Source organism: Nyctibius grandis, chromosome 5 (assembly GCF_013368605.1).
Source record: "Nyctibius grandis isolate bNycGra1 chromosome 5, bNycGra1.pri, whole genome shotgun sequence".
Lineage (NCBI taxonomy): Eukaryota > Metazoa > Chordata > Aves > Nyctibiiformes > Nyctibiidae > Nyctibius > Nyctibius grandis.
Window position 1 is genome coordinate 67,196,978 of NC_090662.1, and position 24,569 is coordinate 67,221,546.

Genomic DNA, 24,569 nt, shown 5'->3' on the forward strand with positions numbered 1-24,569 from the left:
GTACCTCAGTATAATGCTTTTAAGGTATCCCACCTGGGAGTACTGTAACTCTGTGCTTTCCGTGTTCGTGGTGCCCTCTATCTCAGCTGGGATTTTGTATCTTTCATTAGATGCTCTCGGTCATTAATTCCCTCAAGCTCTCACCCTACTGCAGCCCCCCTGATCACTGCTGGGTGGCCATGAGTGCTGCCTGGGCCAAGACTGGCACCCCTGAAGGGAGATAATCAAAGGAGAGGGTGTTGTCAAACTGAAGATGGGTTGAGCCCCCCACCCCAGTGTCTGAGCATGTACTTGGCAGGAAAGCTTGTGGGTTAAAGCAAGCGGTGTGCTTAATCCCTGCCCTGGGATTAAGATAAGCTTTTCTGACCAGGAAAAGCAGCTGCAATCAGGCCAAGGGATCTAGTGCTGGAAACCAGAAACACTGGCAGAGGAAGCCAGCTTTCCCCTGTTGCAATCCAGAGCTTGTGGCTGTGTTTCTTGCTGACCTGAGAGGATGGGGATTAGCACAGCAGGGGGTGAGGCAGAGGATCAGGTTTGCATTGTGAAGCTCTATTCTGGCAGAGTGCAGGCTGGGTGAGGGAGAGTTTGGTGCTTCCCACTCACTGGTCATGCCATCCTGGGGCAGCTGGGGTTAGGGGCGTAGGCTGGGCCACCCTGTTCCTTGGCATGGCTGTTCCTGCCTGCTGGCTCCATGTCAGTGCATGCTCTCATAAGGCTGAGCAATTACAGAGTGCAGCACCTCTACTTCTCACTCAAACCCTGTCTCCCAAGGGGTGGCAATTTCTGCCTCCAACAGGGGCAAGCTGCTGCTGGTCATGTATGTCTTGGCACTTGCAGATGGAGCATCTTTTGGCTGCCTCCCCACTTCATTAGCCTCCAGGCTGGGGAAGTGGTCACATACTCTCTTGTGTTAGCGGGTCTCCAGTCTTCCCTAAGGCAGGCCCTGGACTTTCCATGAAAACATCCAGTGCAATACAATGACTGATCTCTGTCAGTTCAGCTAACTTGTCTTGTGATGTTTCTATGTATTTTTCACAAAAAACACTCTGGGAAGGGATGTGTCCTAATAGCTGCCTGAAACAAACCCATGTTTGAGCATATCTGAATGTTTCCACTCCAGCAAGGGATGCTGCTTTGCTGGCTTATTGCTCAGATGGCTTTGTGACTGTCCAGAGGTTTCACAGTTAAATCCCAGCCTTGCCCAACAGTGACGGCAGACCCCAGCAGGAGCTGAGATGGCCACTGCACCAAAAGAGGCAGAAAATGCTGTTAGCTTGGAGGAAATCCACACAGAGAGACAAGAACCCCCAAAAGGTGAGTTGGTATTGGCAGGACTAGAAATCTGGGTCCTTATTGAGCTAGGGTAGAGAGAGGGTCCCCAGTCCTGGCACTCCAACTACCTAAAACCTCTGCACATGGAGCCACAAGCATCAGCTTCATACTACTCCTCTCCCATCACAGCTACCAGACTGGTGGTTGCTACCTACGGTGGTGGGAAGAGCTGGCTGGCTTGGTTTTTCTCAGGCCTCCGCTTTGTGTAAACGTTTTATTATATCTGTAATTCAAGGATTCTTTCGTTTTGGATAATTTATTTTTGAAAAGGAAAATGTATTCTATTTCAAAAGCGTTTTAAAATGAAAGAAAATGTAGAAAAGCATAAACCAAAAATTTCTGCATCTGCAAAAAAAAAAAAAAGAATTTTCTCCTGAAATCCTGCAGTAGATTCTGTTCCATTTCAGAAGTAATGTTGATGGGTTTGAGATGACTTAGTTGGGAGATAAATGGCCTGACAGAAAAATTTGTGCAGCTAAGACTTTACCTAAATAAGAGCTTAGAAGTATACATACATTGAAAGCTTTCTGCCAGGTCTGTTTATACAGCCATCCCAGCCCTGATCTTGAGATGTTTTGTTTGCTCCTGAAATGGGGGGAAAAATCAGGAATAAAGGCTTACGAGATGAAACTGACCCCAGAGTCCCTGGCTGTGCTCGTCTTGCAGGCCTGGGACCTGGGGCAGCCCCCAGCTCACACAGCCCATGCTGGGAGTGGGCCTGTACCCCAGGGGTGCAGAAGGACTAAGCCTCACTGCAGTTTGGGCAGGGGAAGAGAGTAGGCCATTGCCCAGATGCGGTCCCAGACACAGGTTTCTGAAGCAGCTGTGGTAACTGAGTACAAGGCTGTTCTTCCCCCATGCCCAGCCTGCCGCCTTCCCTGCCGGCTGCGCTTTCAGCAACCCCTTGACGTGCCCAGCCCTCAGTGTGCCCAGCGGCTGGTCAGCGGACACACAACTGGTAGACCTTTCCAGCCTTTTTCCTGGTGAAGTCCCACAATAGCATGAAAAACGTTTCATAAAGAGGAGGTACAATTTGACTGCTGGCGTGTTTTTTGTCTCTGTCTTTCTTTCCCTTTGGTATTCAGGGCAGAAGACATTTACAGTGGAAGAAGCTGTGGAAACCATTGGGTTTGGGAAGTTCCACATCTTGCTTTTCCTGATCATGGGCAGCACTGGGGTAGGTGTCTGCAGCCATCTGCACTGGCCCGAAAAAACGCTTTTCTCATTTTCCTTATTACTGTGCAATAATAACCATAAGCATCACGGGCAAATATTGAGGCAATTTCTTTCACACGTACCTTCTGAAGCAGGATTTCTGCTGTTGTCATCTTTGGCCAAAATCAATATTGGCTAAAATTGATATCAGACCTATTTCAGAGCAAAGCTGAGCAGGTTGGTCCAGAGCATCCTGGCCTGGCCCCTGCCCTGGTGCACTGACAGGGCATGTCTTCAATAGTGCCTGAGGGTTAGATTCAGCCTCCCAACAGCATTTTTCATGCCGTCCCCAGGGCTCCCAAACCCTGTGCAATCTGGCTCAGGAGGGCTGCCCTCCTCTCACCCTTGCCTACCTGAAAGATTTCCCAACTGCCAGGGTCTTGGGTTAATGGTGTATCTGGTCTGGCAACTGGGGCAAAAGCCTGAGGTGAGGCTGGGGTAAAGATGCGATGGGAACGTGTCCATGAGGATCACTGCAGCTGAGGTGTAAAAGCCTCTAGCTATGTGTAAATGATACGCTCATTTCTTAACTGAAGCCAGCTGCTGGGGCAAACAGCCAATGCAGCAATGTAGTTTTTAATCAAAAACACTTTTAAGAGGTCATCTTTGAGTTAGATGCCCAAATTCACAGCCAGGTACCTAACCAAGCAGCTTGATTTCTAGAGATAGTTGAAGACCTGCCACTAGCATAGCTGGGTAAGAGTCTCCTCTGCAAAGGATCAGTCTTTCCAGCCTTTCTAGATATACAGTGTACCCTGATGCCTGCTTTCTAGCTACCCAGATACCTGCTTTCTAGCTGCATCTTTCTCTCTTCCTCTCCTTGTTTCCAGGTGCTCACATCTTCCAGATCAGGCACAGGGCTCAGACCACTGTGGAGGCACCATGGCTTCACAGGGCTGTTTTGACATGGTGGGACTGCCATGGGTTCAGGCGTGGTAGAACTGAGGGGCTTTTCCCTGTGTGCTCCTTGTGACTTCCCTTCTTGCTAACGTGCACACTCATTCCCAAAGGTGGCTGAAGCCATGGAGATCATGCTAATAGCTGTTGTGTCCCCTCTCATCCGATGTGAGTGGCAGCTTCAAGACTGGCAGGTGGCTTTAGTGACAACGGTGAGTGACTTTTGTTCCCCCCAGGCAGGTCATCCACTACATGGGCATTGTGCAGGGCACCGCCACGGGCTTTGTGAAGTACATTTCCCAGTGGAGCAAATAAATTCCTAGGGCCTCCTCTCAGGGACAAGAGCAGTACCACAACTGTAGAAAACTAGAAAGCAAGCTGACATGAGCACACATCCGCGCCCAGAGCTGTGACGCCAAAACAAGCCCCCACTTCCATATTCTTATTTTGAAGTCCTTGCCATCCAGCCCTCAGCTTTGAGGGCTGAAGCAGTGAGCACCTACATGGAGGAAGTCAACCTTTGAAAGCCATCTTGCGCATGGTTCTGGGCACTGCAGTTCATCCTGTTGCTTGGAAAGCATTCAGCTCACCCACAGTTCAAAGAGCAGAGCTGCCTGGTTCTTCTGGGAGTGGGCCCTCTACACCTGTGTTTCAATTCCCCTTAGATGGTGTTTTTTGGCTACATGGTCTTCAGCATAGTGCTCGGGCTTCTGGCCGACAGGTATGGCCGCTGGAAGGTGAGTGAGTTCTGGGGGCTGCACGTCCTTCTGCTGAACCTGCAGAAGCCATGCACCTGGCTGAGCCCATGGTTTGATGACCCTAATTTTGCCCATTTTGCAGATTCTGCTGCTTTCATTCCTCTGGGCAGCCTATTTCTCCCTGCTGACCTCGTTCGCCCCATCCTACATCTGGTTTGTGTTCCTGCGGGCCATGGTAGGCGGTGGCGTGGCAGGCCATGCACAAGGGTAAGGTGGTGCTTTGCTCCTCGTGGCATGGGCAGCAGCAAGCCAACCTTCAGGGCGAGGATAGCAGAGGCACCCACGGGCCCAGAGGGACTGAGTTCCCGGGTTTACAGCAAGAAAGGCCCTTCAGCTCATTTTGGCTGACCCTGGGGGGTCGTCCTGTTTCCCTTGTGCTGAGCCTGATGAGCCATGGCTGTGCTGTGACCTGGAGGAGACAGTGGGGAAGGGGCCTCCGTGGGGGCTGGAAGTGGAAAGGGGAGTAAATTCCCACATCACCTTGAAATAAAATTCTGTTCTATAATTTCACTGAATCCCGGTTGATCAACCTAAATTGCAGTTCCCAAGGACCCCCGAGCCCAGGAGTAGAGGGGGCAGCTGGTTTACGTTAAGCCAGTGACAGAAGGATTATTAAGCACATATATTATAAAAACAATTAGACGGGTAACAGATGAGCAAAGGCTGCTTCCTCATAAAAAAGTCACAACAATTCTGCTTAAGTAGCAAATTCTTCTTGAACTGATGTAAAACATTCCCACTTAAATGAAATTTTTTGCCCTGTTAGGGCAGAAAGGGGGATGTGGAGGGGCAGAGGAGAAATTCACAATATTAACAGCCACTTCACTAGGAGCCTGGCTAAATAAATTATTTCTTTCGACTCTCTCGGGGAAAAAAAAAATGCAACATTTCAGCATCTTCTACGGTTCCTTGAAGCCTCGTTTCTGCCCACACAGGAAAGCCCAAAGCTGGTCGCGTTGACTCAAGAGCCCTTTGTCAAAGCAAAGGATGGGAGAGAGATGAGTGCTGTTGGGAGGAGAAGGCACCGTGCACCTGGATTGTGCATCCACTGAGCTCCCAGGCCTGCCTCCCTTGCAGAAGGGCCCCTGGTCCCTGGCCACAGAAGCTGCTAATGAGCAGGGGAAGTTGCACATTTTATAACACACTTCAATAGCCAAGATAGAAGGAGCCACCATGGGTTTCTCCCCACTCCTCTCTCTTTCCAGCCAAGGAAGCACAACTCACACCTGTGAGCTTGAGATATAGAATAGAATAGAACAGAACAGAATCGAATCAAATTGTCTTGGTTGGAAAGGACCTTTAAGATCATCAAGTCCAACCATTAGCCCAGCACTGCCAAGTCCACCATTAAATCACATTCCTAAGCACCACATCTACACATCTTTTAAATACCTCCAGGGATGGTGACTCAACCACTTCCCTGGGCAGCCTGTTCCAATATTTGATAACCCTTTTGGTGAAGAAATTTTTCCTGATATCCAATCTAAACCTACCCTGGCACAACTTGAGGCCGTTTCTTCTTGTCCTATCATTTATTCCTTGGGAGAAGAGACCAACACCTGCCTAGCTACAACCTCCTTTCAGATGCCAGTGCCAGGTCCTCCCCCAAGGGCTATACAGCCATTTGATAAAAAGTGGAACTGACTGTTTTCTTTATTTAATGAAAAAAAGATTCACTAAAAATTGTCCACTTCTACAAACACATTCTGCACCTGTGCTGACACCTCTATCACCCACCAGGACCTTCCCGTATGTTTCCTGGTGCACAGACTGCAGTGTTTACCTACCTGTCTCTTACTGCCATGGCCTGGAGGGGATTCATGCCGTGCATCCCCCTTGCGTGTAATTTGGTGCTTGCCTGAGTGAAAGGCATATTGAGCAGGGATCATGTGTGCTCAGTGGTGGAAGAGGGATGGTGCTCTGTCTACAGGCAGCAACATCCAGTACTGACTGAGCTGAGATGAATTGCTGCTTGATTAGTATAGAAATTCTCTTTGTTGCTGTATTTCTGCATTTTTTTACCTTTTTTGCTAGGCTTATCATAAAAACGGAATTTTTGCCCACCAAATACCGAGGCTACATGTTGCCTTTATCTCAGGTGAGTATGTTACCGTTTCTTCTAGCCCCGAGACCTGGGAGATTTGTCCCACTGCTGTTTGGAAGCTGGGTCTCCAGCACGTCTGCCTTTCTCCCAGAGTATTCACACTCGTCTTGGTCTGAGCAAATGCCTGCTGCCTCCTGCACCCTGGAGCGTGGCATCTGCGTTATTAAGGATGTAGAGAGGCAGCTGCCTGCAGAAGAGAGGCAATAGCCTCTCAAATAACGGGATGCTCCAAACATTGCATGGGGCCTTTGAGTGACGTCTGACACCCAGCCTCTTGATTGCCCTATTAATAACTGTGCTTTCTGCTCTAATGAGCCTAGCACTGATGGGCTTTCTGGCAAGTTCTGGGGCTAGCAGAACCACAAGCTTTCTCCAAACCTGGACTTATCCCTCCTCTCTTTGCACTTGTTTAATAACAATTTATTAATAAGGTGATTCTCAGATGAGGTCCTAATCTGTGCCTCTCCATGTCCCTGCTCAGGATAGGGCTAGCACAGATAGTCCCAAATTAGTCCTGAGACGTACTAGGAGGGTTGTGACCGCTTGCTGGGCAAAGACCACAGCAAGCGTGACTGGGGTTGTTGCTTACTCCAGATTTCTGCAGTGGGGACTTGCTGCATGTGCAAATGTTCTGTGAGGCCTCATTGAGCACACAAATTCGTCTGACTGTTGAACCAAAAGTGTTTGTATACGGTCTTGGGGTGCAGGGATAATTTGCTTTTCATTACTGCCTGTTTGATCCCAGGGCTTTATTACCAAAGTGTCATCAGAAACACAAAGGTTTATAAAAAAAAGAACAATCTTGTATTTCTCCCCAGAAATTTGTTATTTCTGCCCAGAGATTACTCATGAACTTGCAGTGGCTTTTATGTATTTGTTTGTGCTCTGTGTTGGCTGAACTCCCTTGGGTGGTCCCCTGGAAAAGGACGAGTCTCCTCATGGCAACAAGTGAACTTTGGGGAGGAATGTACTTGCAGTTCAGGGGCCAGATTTTCTGTTGGTATAACTTGGCATTGAGTCCACTGGAGACCCATCAACTTCCAGCAGTGGAAATCTGACCTGTTTTTGCCTTCAGTGCTTGTAAATTTGCTGCTTCCCTGCAGAGATTTAGACCAGAGGAAAATTCAGGGGCATGAGCATTAGCAGAGAAGAGACTGGAAGGACAAAAGCAATGGCTTTGAGTATAATGGTAGCCACAGCAAGTTATCCGTTTTCATTTGGAGCTAATTAAGACTATCTTCAGCTGTCCCTCCCCAAATTCTCATCCATCTTACCCTCTTTCCCTCAACCCAAGCTCAGCTTCTCAGACAGCCACAGGATGGCTCGGTTTGAACCACAGCGCTCCCCAGGACAGATTCCCACCTATCAATCAGTGGAACCAGACCAGAAGGCAAGAAAATAAACAAATCGTTGCCATGTGTTCATGTTTTAACCCCTTCCATTCCTTTGGAAAGGTGTTTTGGTTGGCAGGATCCTTGTTGATCATTGGCCTGGCATCAGTGGTGAACCCAACCATTGGGTGGCGGTGGCTGATCAGAATTGCCTCCATCCCTGGCATCCTTCTCATCCTGGTGTTCAAGGTAAGAAGAGCCCCTCTCCACACTCCTTGCTGCACCACCACCAACCTCGCATCTCCCCTTTCACCAATGCAGCCCTCTCACCTGGGGGACTTGGGAAGGTCCTGATAGCCTGGTGGGGGGCTGCAGACCAGCTGCTGGGGAGATGTCATTCTGTGGGAGATGGTTTGTCTTTGCCTGGCTTTGCAAAGCCTCTAACTTTGCTGCCCTGCTGCAGCCCTCTAGCACCCTGGGCTCCAGAGTCCAAGCTGCCAGCAGTGCCGAGAGACCAGATGATGGGCCAGGAATTGAGAGGAAGACAGGTTAGACAGGGTGTGCAAAAAACCACAAGTAATATCTTCAGTCTGGTGCTGGCCTCAGCAACATCCTCTTCAGTCTTTACATTTGCTAAGGCTGAGGAAAGAAGCCTCAGTAAAGTGTTCACACAGCAAATGGGCGTGAGAGACAACCACGTCTTCCTGAGGTCTACTCATGCTTCAGAAATATCAGCCTCAGACGTAAGGACCATCTTATTTCGACAAGTGGTGTGGAAGATCCCTACTTACGGTGCTCGTGGGCACTGCAGTGCTAAGCTATGGCTGGTGCAAGTCGTGCAGATGTGAAATTCCTTCCTGCAGCTGAACGAATGCCCAAGTCTGTCTGAGGTGCTTACCTGGGCAGTCAAATGCAAGGTTGCTGTGAATGTCCACTCATATAACCTTGACGTTTGGTTTCCCTGATTATTTTTGCCAGAAAAAAAAAAAAGGGTAGCAAAAGTTTTTAGTCCAGAAGCAAAAAAAAACACCATCAGCATACATACCTTTAAAAATGGAGTCTTTAATTCATATTTCAGTGATACACATGTTATTGTTTATAATTTAATAGAGCCATCATTTAATGAAAAGGTATTTTATTTTGGAAGGAGCACCAGGTGTGAGTGACCATTGCAAATGCTAGTGATGAGTGAGTTTGTTCCCAAACTTCATTCATGTCTTCCTTTTTTTTAATGGCCTTGTTGAGTCTTCAGAGACTCTTGCTAAGTGACACATGCCTCATCCCATTTTAGAATTTCAATTAATTAAGGGTTGTTTTTGTTAAACCTGTGTCTTTGGCTTCCACCTCTCACAAGTGCTTGCCACAGATGGCTCAGTGGCAGACCCCTGGGAGCTGAATGAAGAAATGGGTTTGCTGTGCAGGGTGAGCCCCAGAACATGGATATGGGGAGCTGGGATACACAGGGGTGGCCCAGGGCATGGCTGGGGAGGAGAACAGGCAAAAGGCTGCTCCAGCTCAGGCAGTGCCCTGTGCTAACCTGGCTGGGCTCCTGGGCATCATGGGAAGCCGTGAGCAGGGTTGTGTGGACAGAGATGTGCAGAAACGCTCTCTGACACCTCTCCGCTTTCAGTTCATCCCAGAGTCAGCACGGTACAACGTCTCCACGGGAAACGTGGCCACTGCCCTGGCCACGCTGCGGAGGATAGCCAAGATGAATGAGGCAACGATGCCCGAGGGGGTGCTGAGGGAGCCTGCCAAGGTAAGCCAAGCCCATGGTGCTGCCCAACCCCTCCATCCCAGGCAGGACTGCCAGCATCTAGGGTTCAAGGAGGGAGCGGAACCGCCAAGCACGTCTCACTCTGCCTCTCTCCCCCTCCTTGCCTTGTTTCTTTCCAAACAACTATTGAATGTGATGATGAAGATGTCATTTGTCTTTTGGAGAAACAGTCATCTTGGCCCTCAAAGTGGAATGGAGTTTTCTGCTTTCTTTCGCATTCTTTGTGTTCACTCAGAAAAATACCGTGTTGAGAAAGGATTTGCTTCCTTTACCACAAAAAGGTCTTCCGGCAAAGTGCATTCTTCCTTATTGACCATCCATCCTCCAGGGGTGTCCCCTGTGCTGTGAGACCTGGGACCTGCCCCGCAGGGTCCCTCTCAGGGCTGTGGCTGCTCAGGTTGCAAGGGTCCCTGCCATGAGGTCAACCCACCGCTCCCAAAGGCTTCTCCCAGCCCCTGGCCAGGCTTGTCCACTGTGTCACAGCACTCCAGGTCCCTGAGTGTGGAGCTATGGACCAGCAGAAGAGGGTCAAAGCAGGAGAGGTCATTTCACAGCTACCACCATTTCCACATGTAAGCAGCTGAGCAGCTCAGCGGTTGATCACTACTGGATCGAAATGCCCAAAAGCATGTGTTGGTGTTGCAGGTGGGGCAGGAGAGGAGCTGGGGGGCCAGGGCTCCCCCAGGCTGCTCTCCCTTACCTCCAGTTCAGGCCCTGCTGACTGCAGGGTGGGAGGTCTTATTCTGGTGGCTCTTTTGACCACCAAGAGAGGAAGATTGGACAAAATTATCGTCCAGGGCCTCAAAATTATTATCCAGCTCTTTTGAGTCCCTTTCCTGGACCTCTTTGCTGCTTATTCAATCCCACAGGCACCAAGCATTGTCCTTAGCAATTCATGCATGATGGTGCTATTGTATTGGAATTAATTAGGATTAAATCTTCCCTGTAAGTTTGATTGAATTTATGTAATGGACCCGCATTGGCCGTGGGAAAGGTTTTTGTTAGTTGTGCACCCTCTCAGGGTTAACCAGTGATGAGGAAAATAAAAATAAAGGCAACCCAAACCATTCCTGTGAACTCATCTCCCCTCGGTGGTGGGATGCTGGGGCAGCTGCCTGCTTTTGGGGAGCAGCGGGGCAGGCTGGGTTCCCCCAGTGCCTGCTTGTCTCTCTGCTCACTGGCATTTCAGGCCTTCCAGCAAGATGTATGTGGCCTTGCTCCACAGGCAGAGCAACAGACACGGGGCCCCTCTTCTCAGCACGTGGGGCAACAGGAGTTGCCAGCAACCCCGCCAGTGCTGGTCCCCCAGCAGCAACCAGGTCCCCCTCCAGCACTGTGATGGTCACGCTGGGGACAGACTGCTGGGAGCTGAGGGGGGTCCTGTGGGGGCTAGGAGTGCTCAGGGTGCTGTCTTCTCCTCCACTCCATCCTTTGCAGTGTGTCCTTCTGTGGGTATCCTTTGGGAAGAGGGGCTTTCCTCTTTGGAGGACTGAGGGGGTGCTGTGTTGCACCATCTGTCAGTCTGTCTACGCTATCATCAGCAGCCTGGGGTGAGGGCAGGGGGCCTGGGATTCCAGCTGCTGCTGCAGAACACTCACCCCTGTATAAAAGACAGCTTTTTAAAAAGTTCTATTTCTATCAAACAATTTGCAGGAAAGACGAGGAAGATTCAAGGACCTCATCCACCCCAAATACCTCAGAACCACTTTGCAGATATGGATCATATGGTAAAAAAAGTCTTTTTTTTTTTTTTTTTCCCCGCCTCTTGCTTACCAGCTCATTCTCTCAGCTGAATGTGTGAGGGAGCAGAAGCCTCCTGTTGACTCTGCCATTACAAGGCACCACTTCTGTCTCAGGAGGTGGCTGTAGATCCCTGGAAGCTGGAGGGGGAGTATGTGGGCACAGGTCACTGTAGGCTTGTCCTGATCTCAGACCGTGCCTCAGATACCCAGTGTCAGTTGCTGTTAACATAGGCAGAAAAAGGCTGGTCATCCAGGACAGTGCAGGGTGCCATGAGTCCTTCCTCAGGGCAGGGTGGCCCAGGGGAGGTGGGGTGGGAACCAGGAGAGAGCCACAGGAGAGAGCCCAGGCCTGCCCGCAGCGTGCGCCAGTGATGCGCCCGTGGCCCCGCTTCCCTTCTTGGTGTAAATGGGCTCCTCCCGAGAGGAGGACAAATGCACCACCTGTGCAGGCCAGCCCATGTATCAGTGAAATAGGGCTCCAACAGAAACTCATTAACTGTTAGCTGTGCCGCTGGCCAGGGAAAATTAAGACTGAAGAGAGATGGGTTTCATATGCAATGTTCCCGGTAGCTGTATTTAATATATGGTCCATTGACTTTGCTGTCTGGAATGGAAATGTATAAATAACGGGTCTGTGGGAACTCACTGACCCAAAATATTGCTAACTCAGGCCTTGAATTTTTTATGTTTCCCCCCCTCAACTTGTATGAGTGTTATGAAATATCTTCTTTTTGTTTTTTAATCCTCCTTTCTCTCTTAGTCCCCCCAGGAGTCACTGGCATGTTCTCAGGTTTGCATTCCCACCCAGCCGTGCCCCGAGCATCCCCAGGCAGCTCGTTTCCTAGCCCAGATTCTGCTGCTCATTTCTGAGACTGCCAGACGGGATAAAAAAATTGAAAACTACTTCTTGACCTGCTTATGATTAGGCATATGCTGAATTACTTGATAATGCTGTGTTCTTGACAGCCAGCCAGAGTGCGATGTGAGCCTCTCCAGCCAGTTAATGAAAACTCTTTTCGAAATCCCTGGGCAGAAAGGATAAGGACTAAAAAAAAACCTGGACAGTTGCTTCATGTGAGCTGCAAGCACCAGGGCCTGCTGTCGAGATTCCCTGGTCAGGGCCTCCCGGGCAGGGATGGTTTGGAACCGTCTCCACTTATAGCCCTGCATGAGGAAAGGAAAGATGAGCTATGAGCTGGAGTGGGATCCTCCGAGGAAGAGGTGTGCATGGACATAGGTGGTAGTGGTGTGCTGTGCGTGGGGTGATCTGGTGGGTGCCCAAGTCACTGCTGGGCTCAGGCTAAGGGGGTCCATCGTGCAGCATGACAGATCTGGTGCACTCAGTTGGGGTCCCGGGCACCCAAAGCTTGCTGCATTTCAGTTTCCTCTCATTCGCCATCATTGCCACCACTCACTGAAGCATTCCTCCCCCACCCCACAGGCTTGGCATAGCTTTCGCTTATTACGGTGTCATCTTGGCCAGCACTGAGTTACTGGAGCGGGACCTCGTCTGTGGCTCCGTGGCACCACAGGTGCAGGACTCTGGCGATGACTCCGAGGAGAGCCGCAGCCCCTGCCACTGCCACTTGTTTGGGCCTGCTGCCTACCAGACCATGATGATCAGCACAGTGGGAGAGATCGCACGTAACCTCTTCTCCTCTCCCTGCCCTGCTATTCCTTTCTTACAGCCAGCTAATACTTGCTGCAGAGCTTTTAGCTGTACATGCACTTAGTGACGTGCCAGGGGAAGAAATGGTCTCAACATTGCTGGCAAGTGCCAGGCACAGGCTCTTCAAATGAAGGTCTGGGACACAGGCCATGAGCTGGTGGCAAGGGGCAAGGGAGGGCACCGCTCCCCAGGTGGATAATTCAGCTTCTGAACACAGCATGGTCCTTCCAACAGCAGAGCCAAAGACCTCCTTTGCAGTTAGTACATACCAACAGCTTTGGTTAAACTCCAGGGGAATTTGCTCCTCACTTACCAGAACTGAGCCTGGCTTCCCAAATTCCCAGACATGTAGTTTTTGGAAAGTAATAAATAAGCAAGGCTTGCAAATAATCAGATTGATGTAATTGAATGCACCTCACAAGCACCCTACTTTCCAAGAGCTGGTGGCCTCAGGAGCAGGTCCTGTGCTGAGCGCTGCAGTAAAGGGCAGCTAAGTGCCCAGGGAATCCGCAGCAAACCAAAACGCTTCCCGGTGCAGCCTGCCTAGGAGCGGTGGGGGATGGCAGGATGGCCCAAAGGCACCCACATGGCACCCTTGAAAGAACTCGGCACTGTGTGTGGGTCTAGTATTGCAAGACTGCTGGGAGGTGAATATTTTCCCTGGTTCATGTCTCAGCAACTGAGCTACAAAGCGACTGGGTGTTGGATCCTGCAAGTGCAGCCTTTGCTGGGACCAGTCCAGTGATGCACTCAGGTGCCTGCTGGGCTCTCGGCTCATGGTGAGGCTCAATGAGCATGCTCTGGGCCTCGGTGTTTGGCTCGGCTGTGGCCAGCAGTGTTCACCCAGCAGGTACCTTCCTTGCCAGTGCTACGCATGGCTCAGGACCGGCGCTGGCGTCCTGCCGCTGTACAGCAGGGCAATTTCAGAGAAGGACAGGCTCCATCCTCTGAGAGGAAGGACAAGCAAAACAGAGGGGGCAAATTACAGAGTTTGGGTACAGGAATAGAATTACAGGGTTTGTGCATTTTATAGAGCATATGGTAGGCACTGGGGATGCAGATAGCTATTTTTGAGGCACACTGCGTAAGGTCTGTAAAGACAGATAATCATTGCAGTTAGGTCATCTAACATTTTATGATTTTCTTTTTTGTCTCCAGTAAATCCTTTGAACATTCTTGGCATCAATATCCTCGGAAGACGCCTGAGCCTGTGTATCACCATGGGATGTACGGCACTATTCTTTCTTCTGCTTAATATCTGCACCTCGAGGTAGTCTGGATCAGCATGTGGGTCTTGTTGGGGGCGGGGGGCGCTTGCAATGCTGAGGGCAGAGGGCAGCACCTATGGAATTCTTAGGTCACCAGTCAGTCAGGCCAGTAATTCTGGTACATCTGAAAAAAACCCACTGACTGGTTCCCTGCACTTCCCGGGAAAGCCGTGGCAGGAGATGCTGTGGTGCAGCAGTGTGCAGCGCAACTCACTTGTATTACTGAGCCCAAATGGCTTCTCCAAAGCATACAAGAAGCTGTTTTTCCTAGCACAGTCTAGAAACTTAAAAATTATGTGAACATCATCCACCAGAAAGAAATCATATTTTTCTTTCAGTCTCTTTTTTCCCCCCTTTCTTTCATTTTTGGCAATGCTACATATGTCTCCTCTAACTTGCACAGTCGGGCACTTCAAGTGGAGCTCAAGGCACCAAGGGAAAGGCTGCCATCAGTGCTGTCATTATCAGGCTGATTTGTGAGGATGTGTAAGAAAGACCCCTCTCAAGCTGGCAGAGCTCAACGGTTACTGAAAATCAGGATGGCTTCAAGCTGAGGTTTCCTCTAAACTGGCTGGTAGCCTGACAGCAGCAGCCAGTGGTATATTTGCCTGCTGCATGTCCTGTGGGCCACTGAGCCCTGGGGACTGGCCAAAATACTTGGGAGCTGGAGTGAGGAGCTGCCAACAGTCGTTAAGCTAAATGAACCCCTGTCAGGAAGCTTACAGTCATTCACTAAGGCATTGGCCTCTGTGCTGCTGTTACTGTTATTTTCAGTTTTCCCTGAAACTGAGCCTGAGCCTGGCCATCATACTTGCTTGCAACAGTTTTAGGGAGGAATGGAAAGTGAGGGTTAGGCTGAAAGTCGGACTTGACCATAATACTGAGGGCATCAGCTAAGCCACTACAGTCCTGTTCAGATCATTCCCTCCAGCCTCTAACACTGGCCTAAAGGAAACCTAACATGCCATAGCCCGTTGTAAAAGATGCCTTGCCAATGGACTAAAGAAAGGTTATACGTGTTTGCAATCAACTTTTCCTTATGCGTTCCCTTATATTAAGCTGGTAAAAGCTTTAGCACAGTGAATATATTAGGCTGTGTCTCTGCTGATCACTGTCCAGCAATACTAACTCTTTGCTCCACATGACTTTCTCTCTAGCACAGGCATGACTGGGTTTCTCTTCATGCTGCGTGCCTTGGTTTCAGCAAACTTCAACACCATCTACATTTACACAGCAGAGGTGGGTCCCCCTGAAAGTACATTAAGCTGTTCTAGGGCATGAAAGACCATTTGCCTGTACCCAGGAATGCTGCCATAATTATTAACTAGATAGAGTCAGCTTACTTGAACTAAGTATCTCTGGCTTCCTGACCACACAGTTTTTATATGCAAGATCAGAGAAGGAATCAGAAAACTAGTTGGAGATGACAAGAGCAGGTGGAAAAGGAATGCCCTCTTGAGCCACCTGTTAGTCAGCTACTACAACACGTTATTTCTGAGGATGTTGTTTACCACCATCTTCCAAAACCCACAATCTTTCCCCTCCTCAACCTCTGCAAAGTTAGAAAAGAGGCTGCCACTAAAAGGAATCTTTTCCAGCAATTAAGGGACTGATGTAGTATATGAAGTAGTATATAAGGTTATATATATGATTCTGTTTTTTCGCTTAATGGAAATCACTGTGTTCTGTCTGCAAATAGTTTTAATCCTTCAGCGAGCTTGTCCTTCATACAACTTTGGAGCCATGAGTTCTGTGGGTTAAGTATGCATTGTGGGGTTTCTTTGTTGGGTTTTTTTTTTTTTAATAATTGTGTGGAGTTAAATGTATTGCCTTGCAGATTGAGTAAAGTGATAAAAAGCAAACAGAAGTTTGCACACTATATTATTTAAGCATGCACTAGGCTTGAATAAATGCCAATGTTTTAATAGTCCTGAACTGGATGCTGTTGATGTTTCAGACCATTGCTGCAACAGCTGTATCATAAACCAATACTACTCACAATTTAAGCAATGATCAAAACCAAACTTGTAAATCCCCTTTCGGGCTGCATGCCTGGACTCCTCTTGAATTACCTACCTCCATTGCCTTGGCCCAGTAAAGTATTTAAACAAAGGCTTACTTGAGTATACTTGCTAAAATCTATTTATATTAACAGGACTTAACTAAAGTTAAGCAAAACACATGCTTAAGTGTTTTATTGGCGCAGGTGTTTGGGAGATGTGAGAAAGAAAATACACAAAGCGCATAAGCCTGGAGGTTTCTTATTGGGAATCTGTTTTTCTTTTTTCCTCCTTCAAAACAAAAGTGCTGCAGACAATATCCTTTCTTCCTGCTTTCCAGATACAGGGCCTGGCAATATAAATTGAATTCTTCTTTTAGCACCCAGCCTATCCTCTGTGGCTTCGATGTGAGCTGCCCAGCACAGCAGGGAGAAAGCAGAGGGGGCAGGGAGCAAGCAGCAGTGGAATCACATCCAGCTTTGATTGACTTGCCCTAAAACTTTACTTGGGGCAAAAAATGGTAATTTGTAATGGCACAAATGAGATCCAGAGGAGCTTTTATTTCTTTTCATATCTTATCCCATTGGCTGTCCTTGATAACGTAATGGGTTTCTCTGAAGGAAAATGAAAAAAAAAAAAAGAAAAATAAGGACACATGTGACAGATGATTGTTGCACTAATCCGATTTCTTTCTGGCCTGTTTCAGGTTTATCCCACTACAATGCGAGCCCTGGGGATGGGAACAAGTGGGTCACTGTGCCGTGTTGGAGCTATGGTGGCCCCCTTTATATCACAAGTAAGAGCACGCTTGATGTTGTTTGTAAACATTGTGCCAATCATTGCTATCAAATATACAGAGGTGACCCTGTAGTTCACAAAAAAAGAAGAGGGGATGTAATCAATTCCCCACCTCCCCAGCTCTGTATACAGAGTATTTATGCAGTCTTTGCCAGATGCAGCTCTGCGTATATCTCCCCCCCGAGCTTAGCTTGCTAGTATTCGTTACTTTCTGAAAGCTCTTAGATTCACAAGACATATTGTTTTTCTATTGTTTTCTCAGGTGCTTGTGACCCTTTGTCCGCTCTTTAATTCCTAATTACCTGCCAGCCCCTCACACCAGCGAGCTGATGTTTAAACTGTTCCTTTGCCTGCAGGTTCTCATGAGCACTTCCTTCATTGGGGCCCTGTGCCTTTTCTCGTCTGTGTGCGTGGTGTGTGCAATCTCTGCGCTCACGCTGCCCATCGAGACCAAGGGCAGAGCACTGCAGGTTTGTATTACCGCTCCAGGACCTCCTGCATATCTAAATGCCACTTAGGAACTAGTAGATGATGATTCAGCCAGAATCCAAACCCAGCTCCCCTGAGGGTTCATAAGCCAAAATAAGGCCTGACAGGCAAGCACAGGAACATGCCGTTGCAGCAGCTTGAAGCACTGTCACTACAGTTACCTAGAGGTCATTTCTCATTACAGAGCAAACCAGGCGGCCTGCCCTCGCCCCAGCTACCTCATGCGTGTTAGCTTCAGCCAGTGCAAGCCTCTTTGCCAGCATCTCCAGTCCTGACTTGACGTTGCTGCTTCGCAGGTGCACATTCTGTCCTGCCTGTGCTTTAGAGAGAGAGGACGGCAGATACAAGTGATACCTTAAACTGCTAAAGCCGTTTCCTCATCAAATTCAAGTCAAAAGCCCCAACTGCATCAGCCTGTTAGCTAAGCCCCTGTGGCTAGTGTTTCCCAAAAAGCAATGACATATATACACACACTTAACTTCATTGGGTCACATCTTCTAAGGCTTCCCCAAGGTGCATGGAACAGTTATCCTTAGGGTTTTCAGAAAAGCAACATATTAATCATTGCCTGCTTCTTTAAATGCTTGTCTTTTAGAAATACTTGTCTTTTACTTTTTTATGCCATTTAAAATATCTATATGATATTCTGTAAAAGACTGGGGAAAAAAAATAACCGAAGTTTAAGTAAGGAAGTGGTCAAAGCAACTTATTCTTCCCTTGTGGGTGAAATTCAACCCCATGCACAGAGGCCAGAGAGCCATTTAGGCCTTCAGATGGTTGGATTTACAATAATTATTAAGCAAAACACTTCATTAAAACTGCTTTAGACATAAAAGGAAAGCTTTGATTCAGCTACAGTTGGATTAACTTTGGCTAACAGTGGTAGAGATAAATGGGAGTGTAATGATTCCTTAATGGGATCCCCCTTTTCCTGGGGACTTAACTCAATAGCATTATTATCCTCCTTGCTACAAATAACGAGTTATAAGCTCCAGCTGCTGGCTTCTACATGCACAAGTCAAAAGGACAGGAAAATAAAAATCTGCAGAATGAGTTGTGTCCTCAGAGAAACCACCATTAGATCTTAAATTCAACTTGCCAACTCTTATCTCGTGGTCATTTCAGAGATTACATTTGTGTACGTAGTCATTCAGGGATTGCTGACTCATGACTGTTGAACGTATTGTCCAAGGGCCTCACAGAGTACAGTCATCCAATCCATACAAGAATTTAAATACATGATGTAAAAGTTCTTTTAACATGGCAATATTTAGTCCTAAGGCCTCCAGGCAATAGATGTGTTCCTTAAAACAAGGTCTAAAAGAACCAACTAAATAAATACGTAAATAACTTTTTGTGAAATCCAGACAGTGACATTTAAAAAGCATATCTGCTGTTGTTTCAGTTTATTAGGACAGCATCAATCCACTCTCAAAGCAGTCATGGGATTTGCCTATCAGAGGCGAGACCTTTTGGACATATCCAAATGCATACTATTTTCCCCTGCATCCATTTCTGTTGGTTTTCATGTGCATTTTATTAATCTTATGTATTTTTTTTCTTTCCTCTTTTTAGCAAGTAAAATGAAAGTGAGTGTTTGATGTTGGATTGGGTAGGAAAGAAAAATAAGCCTTTGGAATCTGTCATTTCCTGTGAGCTGCATTTGATGTTGATTGCTTCTCCATACTATTTCCATTATAAAAAATTGCAACCGAACAGTGCAAGACCTATGATTTGTATGGACAAATGGCAAATTTCTCAAGGATATTCCCTTTCTTATGATTCAATAAAAAGATGCTTTCTACCTGTCATGTGAAGCAAGATGGAGATTCTTTACTACCAGGGTTATTAGGGGTGCCATTCCACACACACAAAAAAAGCCCCCCAAAAAACCAGCAACCATTCAGTGGATTGAGGCAAAGTGGGAGGAAATACGCAAAGTAGATATGGTCTTTGCTATAGCAGCTTGAAAGAATACAGTATGTCCTTTAAAAACAAAATAGCATTCCTCAACTATTTGTGCATATACCATCTGCATTACAGCAGTTAAGATTTAACATCTCAAACCTCATTGCAGCGGCAACTTCTGAAGATTCTTAGGGTGACATTCAAGACCACAAAATGAAAGTTGAGTCAGATTTTTCCAGTGGATTATTGAAACAGAGACATTTTCAAACAGCTTACAGCAGACAGGTAAGTAACTGGTCTGCAGGAGTACATCTACGCTCTTCTCCCCAGTATCTTCCACTGGGAGAACAACTTGAGTGTGAAGCTGTACAGGTATCTAACTCCACCTCTAAACACACTAAGCCTCCTAATAAATCCCGTGCTTGCAAACTTACAGTCCAGAGAGAAACACACAGCACCTTCCTCTGGAAGCACTGTTAAACTTGGTGACAGGGTATCTAGGACTCTCAGGCATTGCTAGAGCTTTAAGACTTCAAATGTTGCAATGGCAGTGCCTCTTGTTTCTTAGGTCTGTGCTACTGCAGTGTGCATTGATCACACCTGTTTTGTTAAAATGGTCTCCCTCACCGTCCTGTTCTGCTCCTTCACCTCTCTTCCTTTTTTCTGGTACTCTGGGATGGTAAAAACTCCTGTTACAAGCAACTCTCTTCAGGTAATTTAAAACAAAAGAAAAAAGGGAAATAATAAATGGTTACTCTGGGCAGCTTAAAAACCAACCAAATCATCATGGCATTTCAAAAGCTATGTCAAAGACCTGCTGCAACACAACTGAGTGTTCTTTTGAAGAGTCCACTACATTTAAGTATGCAGTGCCACCCTATGACAAAGGCAGGTGAGTAGCATTTCATCTGGTGAGAAGCAAAATAAGGGCCTTTTTCTGATTGCATATGTACACAGCAGGGAGGCACAAGCAGCCCTTGTATCTAGTCTCTGCAATGATCTATCCACAGCACCACATCAGTGCTACATAGTAAGCCAGAAGCAGGCTTGTGTACACTCGGATGCCTTCACAAGTCCATCTGCAAAATTCTGGCACAATCAGAGTTCAATTAATCCAATAGACTGCCTGCTCTCCTGAAAAATCAGTTTTCATTTAAGATGATATAAATAAAGAGTATGAACCAATAGCTGGAGCAACCATAGACAAATACTTCTCTAACTCTGCAACCTCTGAGGGCAGGAACAACCATCTATATTGCTGTCAGTGGTTCTGGAAAGTAGACAGAACAAAAAAAAGGTAATTTGTCCTCACCTTCCATTGATTTTAACAGGGACAGATGAAGAGTAGAAGAGCAATATTTTTCTTTTTTCTCTGCCTCTTCAAACTTGTGTACTTCCAAGTGAGTAACTTGCATTCTGACAACAACATATTTAGAAATTTGGAAAAACAACAACAGCTTGTGGACAGAAGGACGCTTTTTTCCCCCTCTCTAAACATACACAAGAGACTGACTGATAGTTGCAAGTAAACATTTTCCCCTCGAGAATTTGCCATTGACTCCATTAAACTGTGGTACATCAAACTTGAGATACCTGTTTAAATAAAATAGTACAGGAATCCATTGTTTCTTGCTGGTGGTGAGAAAAATGGTACAAAACAGAGTATTCTGTCCTTTACTTCCTCCATTAAAAACTCTCAAATTCATTTTTTTTTTTTCAAAGTTATTTTTAATACACTCTCCCTTACATTTTAAAATTACCAATAACTTCTTTGGGGGCAACTACACTTTCATTGTACCAGTCAGTATTGCAGGACAATAATATTACACCATCTGTTTTCATGGCTTGTATTAAATACAGTACAAAGAAATCAAATTATGGCCAGCCACATGCCTTTGGCAAAATTAAAAGTCTGGTGAGATCACATTTTCTTCAAACTCAGAAAGCCACATGTTGAACCCATGTAATGTTTTGAAGTTCAATTCTATACAAACTTTCTTTCTTCCTCAAAGTAAAGTTAAACAGCTGTCCACCCCACGCAAATGTCAATTTCTGTGGCTGCTCCAGAAGTATGGTGAAAGTTTGGAACTTGAGAGAAGCTCTCCACATGCCTTGATCTCCATTAGATTTGTGTTTCAGACAAGGGGTAGAAAGTCTAGTAAATATCCACAAACCTACAAGTCAAAGCAGTCATGATTCTTCCCCCTTTCACAACTAACAGTGATAAATATCCTTAGTTCTTAAAAAACGTTCTGCAATAACACATGCGGCTCATTTAAGCAACTGACGGTCTTCTCCTTTGAGGCGTTTTTTCCGGGGCTGTACAAACTTCATCATCGAGTCATCGGTAAGTTCTGGATTATCTTTTTCACTCTGGCATTTGGGTTGTACAGGGAACTTTCTCTCAGGATAAAGGCTTCTTAAAAGGTCTTCAAAGTATGCTTCAAGTTTCATGCCGGCATCAGCCACTTCTGAATCGGGCTGTTGGGTGAATTAACAATATCAATGCATCATGAAATAGCTTTATGCTTAGATCACATTAGATCTTTTAGGTGCTCTTACAAACTACAAAAAATCAATCAGCAGTAAGAATGGCACCTGTGGAACACATGGTATCAAAAAGCACAAGCCTGCAAAACAGAGGGCGAGGGCAGATCTTTTGGCCAACATCCCAAATAACTTTTTTCTCTGATGCATTATCACAGAAGCCAATTGCAAAAGCCATACTGCCTGTGTTCTGAAAGCTATATAAAGAGATTCTAAAAACTCGGGTTATGCCGTGAAATATATAGTATGCCTTCAGGTGTTAAATTGTTTTGGAATGACTGCTTGAAATGCTAGAATTTCTTTAGCTTTACAGACCTTTTTTAATTATGGTGAAAATATTACCTAGGATGGATGATGACTGTAACTTGGAAGACTAGGCAGTCCTAAAGTCATTCATAGCCACCATGGCTGATCACTTTCCTGAAGCAGAGGTCACTATGGCAGGAAGTATTCCCCAGCTAATCACGGGTGACTGGATGAGAAACCCCATTGAGGCCACTTAGAGAAGCCCTTCACTCCCAGTGTAATTCTCTCACATTTTGTGGTCCGCTCAGCACCTGCATCCCTTTTTCACCATGTGTTCCCTTATGTGCAGTGAGGGATAACAACAATCAACTCAACATGCAACTGGAAATCATAAGGGTGAGTACAGACCTCTGAGAATGAAAACCCCACTAAATTTAAGATTTGAGGCAAGAAGGATTAAATCAATTTTTAAATCAAATGCGCACCATTAACCTCTGTGATAAACAATTGTCCTATCTTTAGCTGATGTCCTGCCATTCAGCTAGCATGTTTGTTACAATCCTCCTTCCTTCCATGGAAGGATCTACACTGCATAGTCATCTAACACCACAGTAGTTGCAAATGTGATCTGTTTTTTTTTTTCACTGCAGTCTAATTGTCAAAATAAGTTTATTATAATAAATTGTTGTGTTGTAAGTTCTACTCCCACTACAGTTTTCCTGAAAGCAACTAAGCCTACAAAACCAGATAAAGTATCTACTTTTCTAACCTCATTAAATTCAGCACAGTTTTGGAAAATCAGTCTGAAATCAGCCACAAAATCCTCCGGCTTCGTGTAGAATGAATTGGTCACTTCAAGTCTTTTCTTGATGGTTGACAAGTCCATAGGCTTTTTGATTATTTTGTAGTAATCAGGAACCTAAACAGAAAATAAATTTTTACTGAGTACAGTCATGTTAATTATTTATTTTATAAACCTTTAGCTCTGAGGGAGAGGGCAAGATTTAATCTCATCTTCAAAGTACAGTTCTAAGATATAAGAATTGTACTTTTAACATATATGCAGACAGTTTATGGAACAACAGTGATGTATGCTATTTTTGCTGGCTAAAATACACTCCTCCCAATGCCTATTTTAAAATAAAAGAAAAACAAACAAAAACCCCACCTACACTGACTACATACGATAGAGCAAACAATTTGGACAATATTTTTGGGTGTAGTCGAATGAAACATCTATTAAGTTTCACTCTCAAGACCACCATATGATAACTTTGGCAACCCAGTCAAACAGACATGGTACATGGGCTGCTTAAAATAAATTTTGGTCACTAAATATGTCCTTGGAAATGCTGGAAAATTTTAGAGATACCAATGATTTTGGCATCTTAAACTGGCTGTAGGATTAAGATTTAATCTCTCTTTAGAAAGAATTAGAAATTAGAAAATAAGATATGAAATCCAATGATAATATTTTTATACTTTTTTCCTAACTAGATTCAAATTTTAAGAGAAATTCTATAATACTTGAACTTAGTAATACATGACCATCATATGATTAATCAATCTCTTGTGCCTCTTCTTAATATTAAACTCTGTGGAATGTTTTTCAAAAGAACTCTTATTCGAATGGAATAAAAAGGGTGCATAGAAGCATATCACTTATTGACGAATTCTTTTCCTATTGACTTGTCTCGAAGAACATAAAAGAGGTACTTTTCATCTGATCGTGCTGGTAACTCTTCTGTGTATCCTTGGACTTCTAATGCACCCAGGTATTGTTTACCATTTTAAACTACTACATTTCAAGCTAATAATAAGAAATTCAATTTCATATTAGTACTACAGAGTACTCTAATTCTCAAAATCAGGTAATTTAAAAAAAACCCCAAACATCACAATTCACCTTTTTAGTGATACCACTCAGCATTGTGAAATCAGCAGACAGTGTTAGAACTTACTTTTCGTGTCTATTTTTGAAGTATTGAGTAAAATCAGTTCTTGGGGAATTTTACTAGTAAACCCCCGTCCAATCCAATGCTTCAACTTTTAACTCCCCTTCAGACAGTTTTAATAATTAAACGCATTTAATACACTGGGAAACTTGACTTCTGATAATGGACCATGATGGGACAAAAATGCCACTACAAACATGCCAATTATGCTACCAACATAAAATTGAAAGAAGTAAGGTACATACTGTGGGAGGAACTGGATCTTGAAAAGCAAGACTCATTTCATGACAGTAGAGGTAGAGGAGCAGTCTTTCACACTTCTATGTCAAGAAAAATAGATACCCAAGTAATTAGAGAAACCTACATGATTTGTTCTAAAATAACAAACTACAGAAAACACCAAACAGATGCTCAGTACTTGCCCAGCCCCTAAGCAGAAAAGTGAGCACAGAAACTGTATTTGGAAGCAAGAGTAACTGTCGTAACTAGTGGCCTACAGTATATATGCCTTCTCTGCAATAGGTATATTATTA

The 24,569-nt window shown here is 45.7% G+C and overlaps 2 protein-coding genes across 2 annotated transcripts in view; one reads left to right on the forward strand and one right to left on the reverse strand.

Annotated features, from left to right (window-relative positions):
• The first annotated feature begins 1,235 nt into the window (after window positions 1-1,235).
• Window positions 1,236-17,409, forward strand: SVOPL (SVOP like). The gene is made up of 14 exons (XM_068401759.1): window positions 1,236-1,314; window positions 2,418-2,509; window positions 3,558-3,656; window positions 4,110-4,181; window positions 4,285-4,409; window positions 6,237-6,300; window positions 7,761-7,886; window positions 9,268-9,396; window positions 11,068-11,141; window positions 12,598-12,800; window positions 13,984-14,095; window positions 15,251-15,332; window positions 16,800-16,889; window positions 17,248-17,409. Exons 1-14 carry the CDS (start codon window positions 1,236-1,238, stop codon window positions 17,407-17,409), a joined length of 1,509 nt encoding a protein of 502 aa, XP_068257860.1.
• A 3,566-nt stretch (window positions 17,410-20,975) lies between these two features.
• The window catches only part of TRIM24 (tripartite motif containing 24), a 66,903-nt gene continuing 63,309 nt past the window's right edge, over window positions 20,976-24,569 (reverse strand). Inside the window, exons 17-19 of the mRNA XM_068400901.1 lie at window positions 24,282-24,356; window positions 22,851-23,000; window positions 20,976-21,769 (exon numbers count right to left, since the gene is read on the reverse strand). Coding sequence (XP_068257002.1) covers window positions 21,560-21,769; window positions 22,851-23,000; window positions 24,282-24,356 — 435 coding nt within the window. The 3' untranslated portion in view covers window positions 20,976-21,559. The remainder of the gene's footprint in view (window positions 21,770-22,850; window positions 23,001-24,281; window positions 24,357-24,569) is intronic.